We start from the raw sequence: 22,716 nt of genomic DNA, 5'->3' as shown, positions 1-22,716 counted from the left end.
ATATAAAATATGCTCCCGCCAGATGTAAGACACACGCATTAATCAACGGTATAATATTATTTATTATAAAAGTTATTATTATTATTGCTATTGTATTATCATCTTCGTCGTCGTTGTTATAGTTATTCAAGTATTATATTGCTGCTGTCTAGTTATTATTGTGACCGTTAAGACTTGAGACGGTATTATCCAGCAGTTATAAGGAATGAAAAAAGTAGAAAAAAAATTATATAGTCGCTACTGTTTGATGACTGGGTGGGAGAGAGGTATAGAAGAAATGATTAGACTGTTGCGAAAAATGTAGTACCTATAATCATCCCCGCGGATATGATTATATGAACGACGTTACATAGAAAATTATTTACATAAAGTGAAATTGTATTTTGTTAATAAAAAACAAAAACGTAATTTCATTGTGTTTGTCTTTTTAATATTACAAGAAAAAAAATACCCGTCAAACGACTCTAGAGTAAGATCCATTATTATTATTATTATGATCACCTATATAGTGTACAGGATTATATAACAAACGACATTAGAAATTAATAAAATGCTAAAATATGCATACTTCAATCATCAGTGAACTATATGTTAGCGTGCATACAATAACTTAGTACCTATGAATAGAGTGTATATTAAAAATAATAATTTTTTTTTTCATAATTATGCTATACCTAGTTTAACATAATATAATATTATACACATATCATTATTATTTATTACAATAAATATCACACAACATATTCAACTGTTTTGGAAAAATACTTTTATATTATAATAGTTTCAATATTATTTTAAAGCTCATAAAAACGTATTACATTATAGCATGAACTTGGAATATTTTTCAGTTATAGTTTTAATAATAGTATATGAAAATAGGTATATAAAAAAGTTGTTTGTATTTTAAGTGAAGTAATTATTAAAAACCGTAAAGTGGTGAATTGTATACATATTTAAGTTGTTTTTTAAGCATAAAGTATAATTATATTAGGTTTTCTGAAAAATTAAAAAGGGCACAGTTGCTTGTTAATACAAATTCTTTGAACGTTTTTTTAAATATTTACCATTATATTATGATCTTGAGACACGTATTATTATATAACTGGAGATAATATCGTTATTACTTGTTATTATTATACAATATTATTTACACAGTTTCTTTATAAAAGGTGTATTAATTTCGTTAAAACTACAGACTACTTAGGTTCAATATTTAATTAATGTATTTTTAAATTATTAAAAACGATTATATAATATATAAAAGTATAAATTATTTTCAATAAACAATATTGTTGTATTTAGATACTTATTTATATATAGAATGAGATCACTTTATAGCAGTTTTACATTTACATAAGGTTTTTAATGTTATATTAGTGACTTTAATACGGTTCATAACTAAAGCTATAAAAAATAATTTATAAAAAGTGATTATTTTTAAATACCTACTTAAATATTATATTTTATAAAACCTACACACAAAATAAATAGTATTTTTTTATTTATTTATTTTTTTTTTTTTAATAATTTAATCATTTTTAAAATTGCTATACAATTAATTTTTTTAAGATAGGTACATAAAAATAACTTACTGTAGTTTGTTTTTTTTTTGTAAAAATTGAATGTTTTATCTATATTTGGTTTTGTTTTTGTCGATGCATTTAAACTGGGGTAGTTTTTACAATTCGAAAAAATAAAGATTTTGAATAAAAATCATAGGTACTTTGAGAATATAAAATAACATTAAATTTACCTACTTAATATTATTTGCATCCAAAGTAATTATACTATTTATTCAGTGCTTTAATTAAGTTAAATCGATAGTTAATTAAAATGAAATATTTTACCATTTGATAATTTAAAAAGTATATTAAAAGTTATTAATTTGTCTTAGAGATATAATGTACGATATGTTGATTAGAGAGTAGTTATAAAGACTTATATATATATATATATACAAGTATAATATGTTTATTATAGGTCAAAATTTACATATATGTTAAAATGAATGTAACAAAATAGATTTACATTTTTGTGCACTTTTTCAATTTATATTTAAATTTTAAATTTTTACAGAAACATAATAGTCGGACAACGCTGTATTATATAGTTACCTAGTTTCTAGCCTGATGCTGGAAAATCAATTGAATTAAATGATGTAATTCAATTAAAATTTTTTTTTTTGGAGAATTAAATATATCATTCAAATGATAGATAATGATCCTGGTAGTGTTTTTGGTGATCCCAACGGTATTCGATATTTATTTGCAATGGCACGCACGTCTGCCTGCCTATAACTACAGGCATTTTTATTGACAAACACTTCCAGTTTTTTTATTCGGTCACAAATCTCATGAATTATAGTGGCACTGTACTTGGATCCTTGTCCCAAATCCTCCATGTCGGTTAGAAATTTTTCACGATCTTCAATTTCTAATATCACTGCAAAATTATAAAGTTTTTAAATTGTATTTATATTATAATATATATTATTATTACACATTTAATAAATATCAAACAACTTTATGATAAATAATATCATATAATATCTACTTGTATTTTTAATTTTATACTTAATCGTGTTGCTAAAATACGTGTATAATATGACCAACAGATTTTATTAATTAGAAAGAATTTTAAAAAATAAAACAAAATTGTACGTAGAATTTCCTGAAACGGTTGTGGTGAATGGCAATAAATTTATGCTTAAATACACGCTTTATATTGCATTTATTTGTTTTTTTCATAGCAAAAAGCAATGTAGTACACAACAAAATTTTCAAAAAATGTGAAATAAAACTGAACCAACGAATTGTATCGTATCTCGACGCGATTTTCCTTTATCTGATTAAATATGTACTAGAAACAGTAGAAACTCGATTCTGTGAGGCATTATGGAGCTAATTAGATTTTAGATTTTCAAAGCATATATACAGCTGAATATTGTATAGTCCGAGTAGTCAGACCGTGCAGCATTTACTCGGTATATAATATTAAAAGGGTGAAAGTTAAATCTACAGATATTTATTTATTAACAGGTAATTTTTTTTACCACTGTTGAAAGTTTGAAACCTTTATTCTAAATTTTTCTACTATCATTTAATACATTGATATTTTCAATTTTGTACTACCAATGTACTTAGACTATACCACTAACACACATTTAAAAATGTATTGAAGGTTTTTTATTTTAAAGTGATGTACAATTTATATAAAGTGACAATAAAAATTCAGAATATGAGTAAAAAACATGAATTTTGATGAAAAAAGTCATAAGGCGTTAACACTTTCAACTCTTTTAAATACGTATGTTGATTGCGAAATAGATGTCAACTCTACCTACGCTTTAGTCGCTCGTGAAGTCTTTTATAATAATGCTTGGCTTCTCCATTTTACGTTTTTAGATTTAAATCTATATGAAATGTGTAATTTGATAATAATTAAGGTGGGAATTCGTTATAGATTCCTTAGAGCAATGATGTCTATTTTGGAAGGTTTGGATTTATTCAAAATTAATTTTTTTTTTTTAAGTTTACCTGCAGTGAGCCATATAGATTTTATTAGCGATTTATACATAAGTAACTTGACATTTAGAAAGGAGTTTTATTATTACCTATATAAAAAAGTTTGTAGTCGATTATTAAAGGTCTTATACAAAAAAAATTAAGGGATAGAATATAGATAGACTATGAAAATGAGAAAAAATATTCATACGTACATAACATGTAAGACATTTAACAAATGATTTAAAAAAAATTTTGAATATGATAAATGTTTTACTTTTTTTAAGAAAATTAAGAAATGTATATTAAATCTAAATAATTTTTTTTTCAAATTTTACATAAATTGACCGATAGTTTTTTATTTCACTTTTCTAAGCTTACATTATTATTATATTTTAATGACCGATAGTTAGATCAGAGAAGGTAAAGTAATATTTTGCATTACCTTTGCATTCGTGTATGCATTTCGATGATGTTGAGTACCTACTATAACACTATAATACTATAGATAATTGTTAATGGTTTTTTTTTACCCCATTATTTGTGGTTAAACGAGTGGTAAGACAACAATATGTTAGAAGAACAAATTCGTTTAAACGTCTTCGATGCGTTTAATTAGCTATACTACCTGATATTGGAAAACCGTAATCGTAACACGTCCAAAAATCATTTGAAATCCATTACTACACCGGAATTGAATTCGGAATAATATATTTACTAATGATCTATACACACTGAACACGTGAACGTGCGTGTATGCACACACGTATACATGTAATATTATACACCTAGTTTGAAAGCGAGAAAAATTGAAAACCCGACAATAGTTTTAAATCGAAAACGAACGGTACACCGCGTCTGCAGTCGAAAACGACAACTGAATCAGGCGTGTATTATATTATTTTGGGACAACGGTTACCTATATATTATGCTGCAATAGTATACTATTTACCCACGACCCATACCTAATAATAAGTTACATTCGCGTTCTCGAGTATTGTGATACGCGTAAAGTACAATACACTATTACATTAAATAACAGACATAATATATTATGTACAAACGAGTTCGTGTTACAGTGTTTTCGACACTTTACTCGCTAGTTGTATTTTTAAAATGCTTAAGAATTATTGTATTTTCACAAAATCTGTTGAACGAAACGATGTGACACGAATAAATATCATATGCATATTATTGGTACCTATATTAGATAAATTATTATATATGCTTATATTGACGAACACTTAAGTTAATACAGTCATACAGTAGAAGGACAAAACAAATTTGATTTATGTCTTCCTCGAAGAGCGTACGTATTATACGTCAAGATTGTTTCAATCTCCTCTAACTTGATCGTTGTATTATACAACGGATCACGATACATTTAGTGACTAGTCGACTGTTATCTACCAATTAGATAAAATGTAGGGTAAATCTAAACATCGATCTCTCACCATCATTCAAGTTCACATAATTCATATACGACGTTACGATCGAATTGCATAACTATTCCATCCGAATAACATCGTCTCAAATTATTATAATAACGTTCCGATTCCATTTTAGCTAATACGAAATCGGTTTAAGTTTCAAATAAAGAGTAGATGAATTGGTTCCCGAAATAAATATTACTTGTTATCATACAACTGTAGTAGTTCGCATTGCCATAATGAATTATATGCAGTTTTATCAATTTCGTTTGTTTCAATATTTTTTATAATCAAACAGTTTACTTTTAAAAATCATTTTGAATTTAGACCTAATAAAACCATTAACCAAGACATAGTTAACGTGATAAAACTGATCTACACTGCTTTAGGTGAAGAAAAAAAAGTATACAGCATTTTATTTAGATCTAGCTAAGGCATTCGATAGTGTCCAATGAGGATTACAATATATTTTTAATAAAATGCAGTACATAGACATATCTGGATCAACTCTTTCTCTTTTCGAATCTTATTTATAAAATAAGAAACAAATGATCAAAATAAATGATTCTTGTGAACAAATAATTAAATACAGTGTTCTACAAGGTACAATTCTATATATGGTGTTTTTCATTATAAAATAAAACGATATCAAATTACTTAAAAAGACATATATGTTACACTGATGATACTGTTTTAATTTTGATTGGTCGTTCTTGGAATGAAATATTTAGAAATACGAAGGATGACTAAATCTCATTGATAAATGGCTAAGCGATAACAATATATTTCCAAACTTCAACAATAATGTCATTTTACTTCATTCACAATCTTAATACACATTGTTTACTATAAGTCAATAAACAACAAACATAAATCAATAAAATAATTGTACAATAATAATATATATTATATTACTATATCATTGTAAACCTGTAAACCTGTAGTTATTTATAAAAACATTGTGAATTTACATTCAATTTTTTTTTTTTTTATTAAAAATAAGAAAGAACCCAGTATTGTATTTTCAAGCTTTTTTTACAGTGAAACATTTTTATTTGCATTTAAAAAAAAATTAAATTAAAAATTATCTACATAAATAGCTTAAAATGAATCAGAATATTTAAAATTATAAAATCAAATATTTGGTAAATATTTCAAGTTTCTACTGTTATTTATTTTAGAATTTTGACAAAAAATAAAAATCAATTTTAACAAAATAAATACTAGTTCAGAGTAAAAATTCTTGTTTTTCATAATTATTATATTTATTTATTTACTTTTACACCCCTTCTCCCTTTTAAAGTATTAAAACATATAAATTTAGTGCCAAAAAACTTGCCCAAATTGAAAATTAAAGCATTTTTATTGCAATAAAATGTGATGACAGATAAAAAAAAACATACATTGTCAAATCAATAAATTTATTGTTTTTAACTCCGTATTATGCCAAACATCGAATATGCTTATCTCTGTGTTTATTACCTTTAGGCTTTAATAATGAACTTAATCTAATTTTAAATTATTTAGATTTGTATGTCTTATGCCGATACATCTATTTTTAAAATGAGAACCAACTTTATTTACCATAAATTGTCAAGTAGATAATGTTTTTTAAAAATATTGATGTATCTAAATCAAAATTTGAACAAGCATACTCCGAGTTATTGAACTTTATATAATATAAAGATAATATTATAATCTTTAAAAATTATTTTACCAAGAATATGTTGTAATTTAATACTAGAACAATTTTTAAAAGTTATAAAATAAAGATTGATTAATATTAGCTACTAAAGTATTCAAATTAACAGAGCTCTATATCCTTCAATTTTAAAAAATTCTTATTGTGTACCTATTATGATTTCTACGTATTTTTAAAAAACACAAAAACAATCAATATGAATTTCGATTTGGATACATAAATATTTTCTAAAATTCATCAAATAGATAAGTTTCACGGTAAAAAAAAATATTTCTCAGTTCTTATTCGAATAAAAAGTGTGTATTGTCAAAATTTCTTGGATGGTATAAAAATTAAAAAAAACGAAATATAGTTCTAAAAATTCTAAAAATCAAAATTTTTAAGAATAAATTAATCAATGGAACAATTATTTTGGTGCAGATCATCGCCAACAGTTAATTTATATCATAGCTTTCGTGTTAAATCCATGAAAAAAATTGTAGCCCAAAGATTATTTCCACAATTGTGTCATGAAATTAGCTATATATAGTTTTTAATGTTTATGAAGGATTTGAATATTATATTTGATTTTGAAACTCAAGTATTTTAGATATTATGTATCATACTTTTATCTTTTCACTTGTTTTTTAATTTTAATTGTTCTAATCATTTTTATCATAAGCATCAATTTTGTGCGTTATTTTAAAAATTATATATAACTGTATGGAAATAATTTATTATACTTTTTAATCTCGCTCTCTGTAACGTAAAATTAATGTTTTAATTGGAAAATTTGGTGTATAAAATATATTGAATTTTATTAGGAACAAGTTGATATAACAAATACGCATTCAAAGTTAATAGGTAGATAATATTCAGTGATAGGCAACAGTATTTTGGGGGTCCTTTTCCACTTCACTACACGATGCATAAACTTAAAACTATAAATTATAAACTAAATTCGATATTTATTTATATGCACAAAATATCATTTACACAAATTTTCCACAACAGAGAATTATTTTAAGTTAAAAATTCATATTATACCACTCCACTCACTAATTTGGATTAATATTAAAAATGAAAAGTCTAAAAAAATCACTCTGAGTATATTATTCTTCAATGTTCAGCCGATAACCAAACGTAACCTTTCAACGAAATCCGTAGAAAACCAGAAAAAGTTTATTATATGTATAATATATTTTATATTTGTATTGGTCTTGCTCTTACAGAGATTCTTTTTTTTAAAATCTTTTTTCTTTGAATACTCAGCTTTTGAATTGTAATAGTACTCAAAAAGTTTCAAGTAGACTTAATACTATCGATTGAAATATATCTATTTGGTGCTTTTGAAAAGGTCATTTTTCGATTGTTACAGTATTTTTTGGCGTAAATAAACACTACGTAGAAACAAAAACAAATGTCTAAAAATCAACACTGTTTAACCAAAGGTTTAACAATTTTCGAATGTGACTATTTATCAATTATTTGAGAACTCAAATGAAGTATGGACAATACAATCGTGATACATAGATTGTCAATTGACCGTTATTTTTTAATTTTGAATTATTATTATGATTATTCCCAATCAAGTTATAATACGTAATGTACTATTTACATAGAAAGGTACTATATTATAATATTATCACAAGATGAGGGTTTATTGTACTTATACGTATAGTAGATAGAAATTAACGCGTTTTCAAGTTCAAAAAAAAAAAATAAATAATAAACTGATTAAGTGTGTAAAACCTGAGCGCTTTTTGAATAGAATATATATCTATTATGCACTTTATTAAAATCAAACACTATATTTTATACTCGATATTCATTCAATGTTTTAAGCAGATTACTGTTTATTAGTTATTGTGAATGTATTTAGTATTATAGTACGTACTATGCAAACGAACTTTAACCTTTTTCATAGTAAACGATATTATTATAATATTATTATGTTATTATTTTATAGATCCTATCACAGTCATTAACAAAGGGTACTACTGTATCTGAAACGATTTCTTCTAAGTACGTTTCGTATATAAAAAATAATAAAAAAATTTTTATATAATTACAGACGATATTCTTGTACTAAAAGGTAATATTAGGTAAATACTTTTAAGTGAATTTCCATTTTCAAATAAACTGATTGACACATATTGTATAGTGTCAACAAAGTAAATAAAGTCAATGAAAATAGTATAATATATGATCCAATAAATATATATTCATATTTATGTTTATTATATAAATTAGCGAGAATCTATTATTGTTATAAAAATAAAATCTTGTAAATAATATTTACAATACTATAATATTATTACCACGAGATAGTAGAATATAAATAAAAAACTTATTGAATCAAATTTAATATACGCTTTAAAGTATGCATAATTTAAGTGAAAAGATTAAATGCTCGATAAATTAGTTTGGAAACATCTTACACTGATATGCAATTTTTTAGAAATACGCAATATACTCGCAAATATATCAAAACAAACAAAAATTAAACTCATTATTCACGTTTAAAATTAAAATCTTACAATTAAATTTTATTGACATTAAAAAAGTAATTCGAATTTGAATACTCTTAAAGTACATAATATTAGTATAATATATCTTAAAAATATGCAAATGTAAATTTACCATAACAATATTTGCTGTACATAAACTGTTACTACTGTCTACTGCCAAGTATAAAACTTGAAAATATACTTCAATATTGTATGATAACGAACTTAAACTGCTAGATTCCAGAAGTCATTAATTAACTCATTAATAAACTTAAATTAACATTAACTTATAATTAAACTGAGTTATATTAAAAATGCAACTAATTTATATTTAATTGTTTTATCTTTGTTTTTCTTATTTCTTAGTTAAAATTATTTTTTAATTTATATTTACAATAACTCGTACTATCTAAGTGTGATGAATAAAACAATATTTATTTTTCGAAAATTGTTTAATAATTACACATACAAAATTAAAAAAACAAATAAAATGAATAATTCGGGATGTTTTTATGTTGACATAATATGTACACATACGAATTGTAGAATCTATTTTTTGTTACGATACCAGAAACGCAACTCTAAAAGTGATCGTAGAGTTAAATAATTGATAACGTGTAAATTAGTTGCCTTTGAACATCTAACGTTCAATTTAAAAACAAACATTCCTCACATTTTAACTTAATTTTTGAAATCAAATTCTCATAATTTATTGAACAAACTTTAGGGTTATCGTCAATAACTATTGTGTATTAATTGTATTAACATCAGTATAAACTATAAAGTATTAAAAATATTGATTTAATAATCGATAATCTTACTAAATATAATATAGCCAGATTTATATCATATTCATTTTTTATTAACTAGAACTAAAAGTGTTAAACAGTAATTTTAATTTGAAAATCAATTGTTTTATACATTTAAGTACCTGTAAACTGCATTAAACCGCATTTGTTCATTACCTACAACGATATATCTGGAAATCTGGGATATTTCTGTACATTAAATACGATTTTCCGAATAAAAAAAAATAACATTTTCATACTGACATAGTTGTCACATTTGTTTAGGATTTGTTTCCACTCGAATAATATATGGGATGCAACAACGTGTGCATTTACATTTTGCATCTCACGATTTATTTTTGTACCTATGTAAACACGTGTATAATTTTCTTTTCATGAATACCAGATTCGGTATTCAGTAAAATATAATAAAATTATATTATGTATTATATGTTTTAATGTAAAAAATATAATTTACCTTGTAATATATATTATTTATTTATTTATTTTTACAAATTAAAATTAAAGTATACTTCTAGTGATTCACTAGAACACTTTAATCCCAAACATTTTTTATAATCATACTAATTTCTAAGAAATTGTTTTAAACTTAAAATAATAATATTTTATTCTCAGATATAAAAAAATGTATTTTGAACATTTGTAAAAACACTAAAAACATATTCTTGTACAATTTGTTGATACCAATTAAAAGTTACGATTAAATTAATTATTTGTATTTGTGTGAAATCCTATCTCATAGGTATTTTATAAAAGTAACAATGGAATTATGTAGAATTTGAAAATCGTTGTTATTTTTTTTATGATTCAATCATTTGTTTGACTCATTTGAGATAATCTACGAAACACAAACATGTATCGCCGATAACATAAATAATATTTAAAAAGAATGCATATGCTTTGAGTTTTGAAAAGTGTTTGTAAAATTGGCCTGTTAAACTGTTGTGTTTAACTGGGTAAACAAAATAATCTATTTACAAAAATCGAAACCATAACCTAATTTATTAGTTTAACCCAAGTTTTAAAACTCATTTTATAGCCTAGATACAAATAGATGGAACCCATATTGTTAAACAATATTATGTATAATACTTTGTATATAATGGTATTTTTAATACGCACAGAAAGGTGCTATAACTATTTGAAAAACATTATGTGATGATAATATAATATAGTAATAATAGTTCGTGCAGTTATATTTTAAAATTATATTTATACTTGTGGCACGATAATATTGACGTCAACATATTATTATACATTATTATTATATTAGTATACAACAAGAGAAACGTAAAATAAAAGTAGGTACATTTGAGAACAATATTTTTATCTTATTCTTCAGTTATAAACGTATGTTAAATACATTCATTTTTTTATTTTTGAAAGTTTGAATGTTTCTAATGTTTATTTGTATTTGTTATATTATTGTGTTATTATTATATTTCTTTGTAGTTGAGCTTAGCCCGTATTGTTGAAAATAAAATATTATTTTGGAAAGTAAAACTTAATCTAACCTTCCACAAAAGTCTAGAAAGGTAGAAAAGTACACAATTACATCATGAATGCTAGAAAATGTCAACTAATAAAAACGTAAATTTTAAATAAAGTTTTTTGGTTACGATAAATGGTATATGTACTCATCGTAATTTTTTAAGCACTATAATTTATACACATTTGATAAATGAACTGAGTCCTAATTTTTAAAATTTATATACCTTCTATTTTTATATTTAACTGTTTTACATTTGTAGTAGAGGAAGTATTTATAATTATATTTAAATTAATAGAAGACTGTTAATTCATTCTCCTATTTTTAGGTATCATAAGATATAACAATGGATTGGTGTATAGTGTAAGTCTTAGGAAAATACAGCAAGAGTACTTAATCGATGATTCTCAAGAAAGAAAAAACTTATCGATTGAAGTTCAATAGAGCTCCATAATAGTGTAAAAAGATTTTATTTTTGTTTTTATACTTATTATTTCAATTCTACTTTTATTAGAACATTGAAGCAATAAAACAAATTTAAAATCTAATATTTTGCTGAAATTTCTATATCAACATAAATTATTTCAATGTCCTGTACGTTTGTTTAACATGAATAATTACTGGACTATAATATAATTATTATGTATTAAATAAACAAATGCAATAAGTGGCAAAGAGGTTTTAAAAATAATAATTTCTATTTATGAAATAAATAATGGTTTTCATAAAAAAATTTAATTTATTTCGTTTTTAATACCTATTCTATTTCTATTGTATAATATTTTAATTTTACTCGTATCAATAATAAATATCTATTATTATTACTTATAACTATTTCTAATTTTCTTTGAAAATAATAAAATGTCAATAATATAGTTGAGATAAGAATATCTTTAAAAAAATGTATAATATTTCAATTATTTTTATAATAAAGAAATATGTATATAAAAAAAATATTTTTTTGTTTTATTGTACCCGAATGTAGCATATGGCAATTTATTGTGCATATAATATTTATGTGATGCATTTAAGCATTTTAGTATTTAGATAGTACCAATGTAAACATTTACAAGAACAATATAACAGATTTTAAACATGTATTTTTTAATCTCAAAAACGAAACATAACAATACCTCAGTTGTGATCGTTATTATTTATTTTTAACTCGAACTTTGTTTTTTAGGTATTAAAACAATAAATATTAATAAACATAAAAACTTTGTAATATTGAAAAACAACAGATAGTTTTCGTATTTTTAGAGTGAGTAAACATGCAAACTCACTTATAAACTAATTCAAATACCGTATTTTTTAGTTATGTATATTTCGATATAGTAAGGTATATTCAATCGTACTGCTAAAGAGGCTTAGCTTTAATGGGACTATAAATACAATTTTTATTTTGTGCGTGTTGTTTTGGATTTTTTTTTTCTGTAAAAATGGAAGTACGACTTGGTAGTGAATGTCTTAACAATTTATTTGACGTTCAATATATACTTATTAATTAATGTTTATGATGTCTTATGAGTTTGTTAATTTACGATAGTTAAAATTAAACAATTAAAAAAAAAAAAATTATATGTATAATTTTCAATAATGCAATTAAAAGAGATATTTTCTTTTATAGACGCAAAAATAAACATACATTTACATTTATTATAATCAAAATTTAAAATATATTAATTTGTTTTTCGTTTTGTACTTAAAGTTATTATTTTATTATAATTTATAACGATACGCCTACACGTGTTGTGTATATTAATGTTAAAAATCTGAAAATTACTGGAGCCATTTACATGTATAATCTAGTACAATCGATTATATGATAACAGTAATCAAGTTCAATATATTTATCTATTTTTTTCTTGTACTGAAAATAAGCTAATTTCATAGAGTACAAAAAAAAGAATATTTATCTGACTCATAAATCAAATTATAAAAAGTCAATAGGTATGTATAATTATAAAATATTAAAATTGGTAATATAATTAAATCAATACTATTATATATATCTCTAGAAAATTAAGTGAACTTTTCTATTGTATAAGGAATTTTTTATATTATTATTATATTAATTATCTTTAGGAACTCGGAATACCAGATACTAACCTATCTCAGTTGGTATACATAACACTTCTTATTCTTATTATTATTATCGTATTATTTTTTAATTATGCCGAGATAAATAAATCAGGGTTTCAAAACGGTTTCAAAACCGATTTCAAAAATCGGTATAAACCGTTTTAAAATCGAAACCGAAACCATAAACAAAAACGAAATCGAAAAAAATTGGATACCAGTATTATAATCAAAATCTAAATTGGAAAAAATTTGAAACTGTTATATTATTTCAATTTTTTAAGTTTTAAAATTTTAAACAACGGTATTTTTTCTTTATGGACGTGTTTTTAAACGCGAAAATTCCATAATACACCCATGAGATCGTGATTAAAATTTTAATAACCATTTCGTTATTTGAAGTATTATTAAGCTGATTACACACTAGGCGATTCGAACGCGCGCGTCCGCGTTTTTAAAACGTCGCGATTATTAAATAGTATAATCCATCCATTAATAAAATATAATCATATATTTATATTACGGCTAGAGCCAATAATTAATAAAGATACTAAAGGTACAATACCAGGAAAAAGTTTTCCGAAAAACTAAAAATAGCACGGGTTTTAAATTGTATGCGTGATCATACGACCATCATTGCTGCTCATTATTTATTATTTAATTATAAATTTAAGTCTTTGTCTGGAAATTCGTTTTTAAAAGGGTAGAAACCAGCATACAAAATTGAAACCGAAACCGAAAAATTTCAAAACCGGTATACAAAATCAAAACCGAAACCGAAATTATTTCGATCGGTTTCAAGCCCTGAAATAAATAAATATTTAATATACTAAATTATAAATGTAGTTCTATGGATATAATATTAAATTCATTATCTTATTTTAATTAGGTACATACTATATGTATTTCTTTAATTAGCTATAAATTATTCTATTTTACCTGAGTTAATGAGTTCTTCATCGGTACATTCATTTGTAGTTTTTGGAATATTGGGATTTTTAACTACAGCTACTGGATCTAATTTAGTCACTTTGCCGTAAGCCATAATACTCTGCAGTTTTTCTTTTTCTCCGTTGTAATTTTCTAGCAATTGTTTACATTTAATTATTCATAATGAAAACTTAAACTCATAATTTGATTACTAAGTAGTAGTACAAACACAGACGACGTAGTATTTTTTGTATAGATATTTTGTTTACTTTGTTTCGTGTTTGGTCTGTAGGATTCCGGTTCATACGCTCCAGACTCGATGATGTCCTTAAGCGTTCGTGGTCTGGTCGACCGGTACCGTTTGATGGGATCTGCAGACACTACGGACACTGGACGATTAGATATCGTTGACGGCGTATCACCACCGGATTTTAGCCAACCCTGGAGAGATTTCCTCTGTAATGTTGTTAAGCGGCTCTCCTTGATCAACTCTGCGAATAATATTTAACGGAAAAATTTTAATCAAATTATTGTGCAACGAAAATCTGAGTGGTTTTGGAATCCGATGTTATCGGTCCGGAAAAATAAGAAGAGAATCAATGTGTTTTGTATTTCAAGATAAATTATTATTCCCATCCAGAATTGTCAAAATCAAAGCTTAATATTATGTAGCTCAGCAATTATGAAAGTGATAAATTGTTTATATTCTATAATAGATATCATTAACGTAGTCACATTATAAAAAATATATTATAAACCAATGACTTGACATTAGGTAGTCATTTATGCAAATAATAATAAGAATATATTGAAGAACATATTGTTATAGTCGCTGAAAGTTCAATATGTGTTCATAGCGTAAAAGCGTACTTAAAATTATTTACTTTTAAAATAAAATGTATAGAATAATGCCTGTATTTGAAAAATTATTTTTTAAATAAATCTGTTATATATTTTTAAATGTATTTCATGTGTAATTTTTATGGCCATAGTTGTCAGTTGTCAAAGCAGAAATAATTAAAATTTAATTATCTATAATATGTAATTGCGAGATTAATAAAAAAAATGTATTTCTCTTTCTTTAAAAATATTATTTTACATGTGTATTTTTAATTAAATAATTTCTGCGCAGAAAACACTTTTTATAGTACAAAAAATGCTTCGATTTTCAACTTTATGGGTAGTTACTGGTAGCAAAGTTGATCTAGTTTATATATATGGTAGTAGTGGTCAAGAGTATGCACTTACCAAACAATTTATAAAGTATAAAATAAAACAAACGAATTTTTATAATTTAATAATTAATAAAATAATTGTTCAGTAACCTACCAAAAATACTGTTTAAATTCAAAATCGTTTAAATTGCATTCAATAATTTATCCTTGAAATTAAAATACAGCATAACTGTTACCCACTTAAAACATTTTATATTTTAATGTGTTACAAACTTTATAGTTATGTTCTTTTTATCACATGTTTTATTATTTTACATAACTAAGTATACAGGTGAAAAACATAAGATGTAATTTTCAATTTTGTTGAATATGGATATCACACATAAATTGTATCTATTATTTTGAGATCTTCGTTCGAACTAAATCTTTCTACGCGATGAAAATCTTAATCATATTTTTACACTATTCTAATCAAAATTCCTGTATAAAATATATAATATTGAATATTGATTAATAGTATATCAAATTCGTCATTTTTCTATTGATAAAAAATAAGGCGATCTTCATATAAGTTCAATTAAAACCTTTTTTAATTAATTAAATAAATTATTATCATCATTATTATTATGAATCTGTGATATAATAATCTTTACATTTTTATTAATTATATAAAAATAGAGCAACACGGCAAGTCTGATTAGAAGATTATTTCCGGAATAGTATAGGAAGTACCCTACAATACACATTCTGATTTTAACAGGAACGATTCTTTCTGGTCTGGTGAACTTCTATTCGTTAGTATATATACAGTAGCTAGGTATACACGCAAAACGGCTAAACAAATATTTCGAAAGTGAATTAACTATTTTAGGTTAAAGGTTGATTTTATACCTCTATGTATATTTTTTTCCTCTTTAAACCAAAATACTTTTATCAATAAGAAAATGTTACCCAATACTTTTAAATTACATACTAGAGTCACTCAAAAAGTCTACGTTCAATGGTTCTTTGGAATTTTGCAAAGATTAAATGCTTTATTTGAGTATATTATAGCTGAATATAAAAAAAATATATATATTTAAGAATGTGAAAAAAATACACAACTGAAACAAATTATAGTAGGTATAAACTATTATCTTAGTGAAAGGTTTCTACCTATAACTGGCTAATAATTAATTTTTAATAGTATAAGTTGTTCTATTCTTAACTCACTATAATATTTTTTTATGATAATAAATTGAATTTTCAAACTTAAAATTTCAAATGACGATACACCAGAAGTAACTATAACAAAACCACTAAGGTATGTAAAACAAAAATACAATATATAATTAATAATTATGTGTAAGTGAAAGATTCTTTTAGTTTCACATGCAAATATATCCGTTTTTGTATACAGGGTGATTTTTTTAATCAAACAACACTCATTTTTTCAAAAAGTATTGACTTTTATCAAATTTTTTTTTTCAAAATTTAAGATCCATTCTGTTTCAGAGTTGTAGAACTTTTCCCTATTTTCACTCTTAAACCACTATCAACTTTTGATTTTTAAGTGACAACCTATACTTAAAATTTCATAAATTAATATGGTTATTTTTTTTTTATGAATTATCACATTCAAATTTTCATATTTTCATTTTTCATTAATCCGTTGATGAGTTATAGCTTTTCAAAATTGGGTAGTTTTGGGAAGTGTTTATTGAGTTTAAATGTGATGAAAATCATTAGTAGATAGTTAGTAATAATTAACAATATAAGTCCAATTAATTATAATTATATGACAATTGATAATAAGCTATATTATGTGGAAGGTAGTAACAGGTACAAATATGATCACCACTCGTTGCTACACCATGGGATCGACGATATCGAGTTCATTAGGTATTATAGTTACTGGATTTTACAAATAAAAATCCCAGATGATGGTGCTAATTAGTATTGATGTATAACATCTAAAACCCCTCTAAAACCAACCAACTTTGAGCAGCTATAACTCGCCGACGGATCAACGAAAGTTAAAAATGTTAAAAATGGATTTATTAATTTATGAAATTATTAATATAGGTTGCCATTCGAAAATAAAAATTTGATAGTTTTTTAACTAGGTATTAAATATAACAGTGAAAAAAATTAAAATTGTATACAGTTGTATAAAAACATGTATCTAGATATTTGAAAAAAAAAATTGGAAAAAAATCTATGATTTTTGAAAAAATGAGTGTTATTTGATAAAAAAATTATCTTGTATATAAATGTTTTAATATTTTTATAATAATGAACAAAATTAGAATTCGATTAAATTAACAAATTTCTCTACAGTTCTAGACAATATAGGTACCTACTTTTTTATTTATCTTACATAAATACCACTTTAAGATGAAATTTATTTTATACAATATATACAATCTTGAGCTATTGATCACAATTTCACTAATTGTAGTTTATTGTTTATTTATAATTTATATCATCATACCGTTCAAAAATTTCCGAGTTTCCGAGCTGTATTCAGATGGTCTAGATGCATTAAAGATTCCACCTTGATTGCAAATTTTTGTTCGATATGCCATTATAATCTTTTTGTAATAATAATGATTGTGTGATACAAACAAATTTTTAAACCACAATTATTGTAAAATGAGCAATGCTTTTAAACTTTAAGAATTATATTAAGAATATTATATCAATGAAACAGTCAATTTAACGGTACGTGGTTTGCCATGGTAACTGATGCCATCGGCATGGTAGTCAGTAGGTACACATTACAATAACTAATAAAAAGGGAAATACAAAAATATTATTTATCTATATGACTTATTATAAGGTAAAGTTAGCATGATTTGTACTGCAAACCTTAGTCTGTATATTTCAATGTTTCACAACAATTATAATAGTATGAAATATGTAAAAACAAAAAATATTTGTAGAGTTCGACAGCAAAACAAAGTAACAAAATTAAACTTCATATCATAACATATTAATAAGGAAATAATATAATTAAAATATTAACATTCACTGGTTCACAAAATAGGTTACATCTAAGATATATATTTATAATAAAACGTAAAAAGATTGTAAAAATATTTTTAATAGGTGCCTACCATATTTTGTTTTATCGGCTTATCATACTACCAAAATTGATTTAAAGTCTAAGTAAATTACATATTTAATTCAGTTATTAAAATTATTTATTAACAATACAATAGTATTTAAAATGTAAATACGTACACTAATAAAATGATATGCTATAGTATTTTATTATTATCCTATAAGGTTTAGAAAATAATAATAATAACATCTGAGCCATCTTGCGGTGTAATATCAAACTAATAAGTTTGAGTAAGCTTCAAGTATTTAGCAAATAGAGAGGGCTTGTATTATACGATGAAATACTTTACTATGCTTTTTCCGGAAACGATTAATATTAAAAATTAGATATTTTAATGAAATTGACGTGTTGATCTAAATTGTTATAGTTTCGTATTAAACAGTTTAAAATATTTTTTTCGGTTGAAGTTCCATTTTATTTAATGATTGTTTTAATATTTCTTTCAATGTTACATTTTATTAATGAATAAATATTGCTAATTTTTATTTCATTTTTCTTAAGGATAACAATTTTATACATTTTGTCCCAAGTACCTATATAACCTTTTCATAATATTTTTAAGCCCTGACTAGATTTAAAAATATATATTCAGTTAGACGTGTCCAAACTGAATTATAGCTATTGAATTTTCTATGAATAATCTATGAACCAAATTACTTCCTGAACAATCTCAAAGATATCTGAATGTCGACTGACAAATCTCAATCGTTAATAGTACCTAATCCGAAAACCGACCAGACTCTTTGATAGGGGTAAATATAAGAATGGGCTAAAATGTTTTGGAAGTAAAACTATTTGTTGTTATTAAATTTGCGTATTAGTTGAAAGATTGAAATCAACTTTGAACTTATCTCAAAAATAATTTCATTAAATTTGATCTAATTAGTAAAATAAAAATACGGATTGTTGGGTTATAAGTCAATAATCAACATTACGTGTAAATACAATATTATTATAGTTTAAAACACTTTTACTTACTTAATTTTGTTTATTTAAAATAATACAATTTAAATATTTATTTTAATTTTCATGGACCTCATATTAAAACTAAAATTAATTGTGTATTGTAGTCCACCCCACTAATATTTTTCATAAAGATGAAGTCATAATTAATACTATCTTACTGGTTTCGTAATAATAAATGTAGGTACTTATAAAACAAACAAGTTAAAACTAAAAAGTATTATAATATTTAAGCCAAATGATATCATTATTTGCTCTGTAGGATCAGAGAGATTATCACACGATAAACCTTAGGTCGATAATGGGCATGAAAAGTTTCAGACACGTTTCTCCTTTAAAACTTTTGTACGCGTTGCTATGTATTAGATGATAGGTACCTATATTACTGATATTTCTCATTAGTTAGTTTTGTCCAAGGTCGGTTGGCATTTAAAATCATATAAACTCATATTTATTTACAGTTCGTAGATACGAAAAGAGATTAATATGTCAACAGACTATAAAATCAGTTTACTTACTTGGCACTTCGTAATTTTCACATTCTAAACACGCAAACAATTGTAAAATTAAACAGTTTCCGTCTTGTGTGTATAAAATTACAGTTATTAAATGCTAGTATTGTTTATAGCTATGAATCAAAAAATAATATTTGAAAAATAATAATGTTAAATAAAATTATTATTATGATTAAGCTGTACTCTTAAATATAACAAATAAATAGAAAATATTTTATTACTAATAGTTATCATTTAAATATGTAAACGAATAGTAAATCGTTTGAATCAATTTAAATTTAATAAAGTATTATAATATAACAATATAATATGACTAATGTTATACAATTATAAACGTTTAAGTATTGTAATAATATTATTCTAATGAATTATATGACTTGACCGTTTAAATCAATGCGTGTGCCCTGTAGAACTATCGACCATCGATTAGTCTGAAAATATACTGCTTAGAGTTCACGTAATTATACATTGTAATAAAGTCGTATACTGACACACCCTGCTAAATTACATCAGAGCAATGACCAACGGGTGTTAGTTAATCTAGCTTAGTTTAGACTTAATGAAACAAAAGTATTTACATCAATATTTAAGACCAAGACGAACGTAATTGATATCATTCGATATAAGAAAACATAATGTTTTACAGTCTAAACATTGCATTTTGATTTAATATAAATTGTTTTCAAAATGTATAAAAACTAGAAAAACAATTAACTATTATGCTCTAATACAACTAATTATAGATTTAATCATAACACTAATTGAATCGTGCTTTATGTTTATATTTATGTATATAACTACTAGGTACATACTCTAAATTTAAAAATGATTTTGGTTAATACAATTGGTAAATTTCATTATTTTTTTTATAAATAAGTACTTTGTGCTGTTCAATCAAATAATTGTCAATGTCTTGTAAAAATAAAATGAAATATAAAATAATATTATTGTCATAAAATATATTCGGCAACACTTGTCTTATTCGTATTGACAATCTAATTTTGTCAAATTTTGAGATACCTACGCACTAGTTATTGGCACAAAGATGGTAAAATAAAATATTATTTTGCATTAACGGTGATCGGTGAGGCAATATATGATTACTTTTAATAATTATGTTAATCAATTATTATTATATTTGTGAGTAAATACTCATTGTTGGTCCTTTAGGATTTAAAATATATTGCCTGAGCTTATTTTAATAAATAAGTATTTCCATTGTTGGCTAGACTAACTTAGATCTAATTATTGGTTACATATTATTAATATATGTTAAAACCATACTTAATTTAACAAATTGAAAATATATTTACAATCGATATAAACTATTATTTTACATTGTGTAAAAATTAAAAAAAAAAAAAAAAAAAATACCTATCAATTGAAAAATGTTGATTTTCACTTCAAAAAATATAATAAAAACTTTTAAAATCCTATTATATTATCTATTGTAATATAGGAAGATTTTTTTTTTAGTTTTTCATTTTTTATTTTAAGTATTTTTAGTTATTTATAGATTTCATTATATATACTTAAAGCTACATTTTTCAATTTTCTTTGAAAATTGATATTATTATTAATATTTTTATACATGTACAGCACTTTACATTTTATATTAATTGTCATATGCATTTTTCATATATATTTACGTAATAAATATAAATACCTAAATACAATTAATCGTCATAAAATTGCCTTAAAATCAGTGGCGTATTAGGATATATTTGAGAGGGATAATATGACTAGAATAGTTTTTTTATTCCAAATACATGAAGATACTATCAATTTATTATAACTTCATATCTAATATATATTATAAATATAAGACTTAGATTTTAAAGCATAATAAGCAACAAACGATTGTTTTAAAAATGCAAAAAAGAAGCATATTTAATTTTTAAAAAAGCATGAACAAAAATTAACATGAACTAGTTATAAAAAAGAATAAAACAATTTCAAAAATTTGAAAAATTAATTTAAATTAAAAAAAGAATTATTTACAATGTATTTCCTTATAATTGAAGTAGTAAAATTGACTCTATTGTCCGACAGAATATTTTTATACATAGAAAACGAACTATCAATATCCATTGATGTGATCGGTGCATACTTCATACCAGAGGTTTCAAATTACAATACTAACACTCTTAAATTTTGAAACGATTGATATCGATGTTATAGGCATACTGACCATAATAAGGTACTGCAGGCTATGTAAATCGATAATCTATACGTTTAATACATTTATTAAACAAGCCGATAAAGAAAACAATAAGAATCCAATATTACCATTTAGTCAGCATTCTGGATTTTTATATTTCTTATTAATTCATTTATTTTTATTACAATAGCATAATAAGAATATAAAAATCCACAGCTGGAATAATTTAAAAAAAGTACATATTTAAATAAAAAAAACAAAAAAATTTGGTTTTTTTGGAATCAGAATAACGTGAGATGAACTTATATGTATAAAAATTAGATCTCTATCTCATATAATATACAAAAAGAAATATATGCTTTAAA

General features: G+C 23.8%; 1 protein-coding gene across 2 annotated transcripts; it reads right to left on the bottom strand.

Moving 5' to 3' along the window:
- Positions 1–2,029: 2,029 nt before the first annotated feature.
- On the bottom strand, positions 2,030–18,311 carry LOC114128555 (UPF0193 protein EVG1 homolog). Of its 2 annotated transcripts, none has more exons than XM_050207849.1 (4): positions 18,080–18,311; positions 14,644–14,922; positions 14,441–14,584; positions 2,030–2,442 (listed from the first exon to the last, which is right to left on the bottom strand). In XM_050207849.1, the coding sequence occupies exons 1-4, from the start codon at positions 18,171–18,173 to the stop codon at positions 2,204–2,206; spliced, it is 756 nt and encodes a 251-aa protein (XP_050063806.1). In that variant the 5' UTR covers positions 18,174–18,311; the 3' UTR covers positions 2,030–2,203. The 2 variants fall into 2 exon arrangements, with proteins under 2 accessions (XP_050063806.1, XP_027848893.2); XM_027993092.2 differs by having other exon boundaries at positions 14,701–14,922; positions 18,080–18,307.
- Between the last annotated feature and the right edge of the window lie 4,405 nt (positions 18,312–22,716).

This window comes from Aphis gossypii, chromosome 1 (assembly GCF_020184175.1).
Source record: "Aphis gossypii isolate Hap1 chromosome 1, ASM2018417v2, whole genome shotgun sequence".
NCBI classification, from domain to species: domain Eukaryota; kingdom Metazoa; phylum Arthropoda; class Insecta; order Hemiptera; family Aphididae; genus Aphis; species Aphis gossypii.
The sequence above is the reverse complement of the archived record's forward strand: the minus strand, read 5'-3'. Positions and strand labels throughout refer to the sequence as shown.

Excerpts from the sequence above, each read along its gene's own strand:
- LOC114128555 (XM_050207849.1), bottom strand. The coding sequence starts at position 18,173 with ATGGCATATCGAACAAAAATTTGCAATCAAGGTGGAATCTTTAATGCA. Across the intron at positions 14,585-14,643 it reads TGTGTTTGTACTACTACTTA|AAAATTACAACGGAGAAAAA; the intron begins GTAATCAAATTA and ends AACAATTGCTAG. Across the intron at positions 2,443-14,440 it reads TGAAGAACTCATTAACTCAG|TGATATTAGAAATTGAAGAT; the intron begins GTAAAATAGAAT and ends ATAATTTTGCAG.